This window comes from Morone saxatilis, unplaced genomic scaffold (genome assembly GCF_004916995.1).
Source record: "Morone saxatilis isolate NCDOM2014 unplaced genomic scaffold, NCSU_SB_2.0 Contig2, whole genome shotgun sequence".
Classification (NCBI taxonomy): domain Eukaryota; kingdom Metazoa; phylum Chordata; class Actinopteri; family Moronidae; genus Morone; species Morone saxatilis.
The window spans coordinates 15,137,564-15,138,119 of NW_023339762.1; the positions used below are offsets into that span (position 1 = coordinate 15,137,564).

Below are 556 nucleotides of genomic sequence, written 5' to 3' on the forward strand. Positions count from 1 at the left end.
TGACTTTGGTGACTCCTAGTGGTAATTTAAAAGAAGACACTGTCAAAACAGAGCAATGCATTTAATGCAGCTCAAAGATTATACCAGTTATCACTCAGAACATCTCTTTTTTAACCAATGAAAATGAAGTATTTTGATAAATATAACAACATTAAAATTCAACCCATAAGGGCTGTAAGATACAGTGTAAGAGATTAATCTTCCACATGTTTTACCTCTTGCAGACTCCTCAGAGCGTTTCATCTGAGGACAGTAAGCAGGTGCTTGTGAGGATTATGTGGGACAACCTGAAGTTGCACCAAGACAAGGTTCAACCCTGCTATGTCCTGTGGAACACACATTGTAAGTCATTAAAGTGTTTACCTCAACAGACTGAGATATAATGTGTTTTAAAAAATGACTTTCAGAAAACAAGTCTGCTGCTAATGCTGGCAAGGTCAGATATTTACATGTAAATTAAATAATGCATATGAAGTAACTAGAAAATCATGCATAATTCAGTTAAGGACTCCTATTAGTCATGCCTTATCAGTGCAATACTTTCACAGTAGATTTA

At 35.4% G+C, this 556-nt stretch overlaps 1 protein-coding gene across 1 annotated transcript in view; it reads left to right on the forward strand.

Moving 5' to 3' along the window:
* The window catches only part of dennd4a (DENN/MADD domain containing 4A), a 21,094-nt gene that overhangs the window by 19,875 nt on the left and 663 nt on the right, over window positions 1-556 (forward strand). Inside the window, exon 27 of the mRNA XM_035664873.1 lies at window positions 225-341. Coding sequence (XP_035520766.1) covers window positions 225-341 — 117 coding nt within the window. The remainder of the gene's footprint in view (window positions 1-224; window positions 342-556) is intronic.